The sequence below is a fragment of the Mandrillus leucophaeus genome, unplaced genomic scaffold (assembly GCF_000951045.1).
Source record: "Mandrillus leucophaeus isolate KB7577 unplaced genomic scaffold, Mleu.le_1.0 Scaffold52, whole genome shotgun sequence".
NCBI classification, from domain to species: domain Eukaryota; kingdom Metazoa; phylum Chordata; class Mammalia; order Primates; family Cercopithecidae; genus Mandrillus; species Mandrillus leucophaeus.
The window spans coordinates 3412754-3414357 of record NW_012105586.1 but is presented as its reverse complement, the minus strand read 5'-3'; the positions used below and the strand labels follow the sequence as shown (position 1 = coordinate 3414357).

At 59.9% G+C, this 1604-nt stretch overlaps 1 protein-coding gene across 1 annotated transcript in view; it reads right to left on the bottom strand.

The window, feature by feature from the left end:
* Positions 1-1598, bottom strand: part of SRM (spermidine synthase) — a 5244-nt gene extending 3646 nt beyond the window's left edge. Inside the window, exons 1-2 of the mRNA XM_011996607.1 lie at positions 1180-1598; positions 756-848 (exon numbers count right to left, since the gene is read on the bottom strand). Of these exons, the coding sequence (XP_011851997.1) occupies positions 756-848; positions 1180-1353 (267 nt within the window). The 5' untranslated portion in view covers positions 1354-1598. The remainder of the gene's footprint in view (positions 1-755; positions 849-1179) is intronic.
* Between the last annotated feature and the right edge of the window lie 6 nt (positions 1599-1604).

Below are 1604 nucleotides of genomic sequence, written 5' to 3'. Positions count from 1 at the left end.
AGCCACCATGTCTGGCCATTTGATGTCTCCTTTAACTAGGACATCAGCTCCTAGGGGGCAGGGACTGATCTGTCTACCACTGTCCCCGTACCCGGGCAACACCTGGCACGTAGCACGATTTTAGTGAGCAGCTACTGAGCGTAAGGGGTAATGTACTAATAGTTGAGCTGTCTCTGGGCCCTGCCGGGGGATGAGATTAAAAATCAGCTTAAAAATCAGCTTAGTTGACTGGGCGGGATGGCTCACGCCTGTAATCCCACTACTTTGGGAGGCCAAGGCTGGCAGATCACCTGAGGTCACGAGGTCCAAGACCAGCCTGACCAACATGGAGAAACCCCATCTCTACTAAAAATATAAAATTAGCTGGGCATGGTAGCGCATGTCTGTAATCCCAGCTACTTGGGAGGCTGAGGTGGAAGAATTACTTAAGCCTGGGAGGTGGAGGTTGCAGTGAGCCAAGATTGTGCTACTGCACTCCAGCCTGGGCAACAAGAGCAAAACTCCGTCTCAGAAAAAAAAAAAAAAAAAATCTGCTTAGTCTTACTAAGAACTCGCCACGCAGGTGCCCTCACCACCTGCCAGGCTCTCTGCCATCTGGTTTTCCTACTGAACCCTCCCTGACCAGGTGTTTTCCAGATGGGGAAACAGGCCCCACCTGCCTTGCTCAGGGGTGTGCACCCATTTCAAGGGAACAGCTGGCTAGCGGGAGAACCAGGACTCAAAGCCCACCCAATAGGCTCTATGCCGGCACTCACCTCGTCTATCTCACACTGGACCACAGACTCCACGGAGGGGTGCTTCACCACCTCACGCAGGACACCTCCATCTCCGCCCCCGATGATCAGCACCTGGGAGGAGGGGGCAGTAAAGGCAGGGGCCCTGGCAGAACTGGGCGCCCCCAGGACCCAGAAGCAGACCCCCTGGTCCCTCGGACCCACGGGCCTCATCATTTTCTACCCTCGGAAAATCTTCCGTGCTGGTGTCCCCTTTCCTGGAAGTTCCTTCCAGGGCTGCCCTAGGCTTCCGAGGCGGCGTCAGTGTCGGCCCCCACCTCTCTGCGGGACTCCCCGGCCTTGCTAGCACTTTCTCTGACAACCGTGCAGGCAGCATCTGGGAAGAGTCCGGGGCACACCTGGGGCCGCCCCTCGTCCGGCACTGTTCCAGGGGACACTGGGGTACCTTTCGCGGGTTGGCGTGGCTGCAGAGAGGCAGGTTGGCGATCATCTCCTGGTAGGAGAACTCGTCCCTCTCCGTGCACTGGATGACACCGTCCAACACCAGCACGTTGCCATAGGTCTTACTGCGGGCGGAGTGACAGTCAGGGGCCTGGGTTCTCTGGGGTGGGGAAAACATACCCCAAGCCGCCCTGGGTGAGGAGGGTCTCCCCACCCCGCCTAGGGGTCCCAGGGGTGGGGAGCGATGGTGACACGTGGCGAGGAACGGCAGGCGGGCCGCCGGGTGGAGGCTGGGGTGGGAACCGGGGTCTACTCGGGTTCTGACGTATCCCGAGGCTGACACGTGGAGCGGGGCGCAGACTCCGGCTCCCCCGCCCAAGAGGCCAGCCCGCAGCCCCAGCCCCAGCCCAGGGAGGCGGGGTGAGGGGT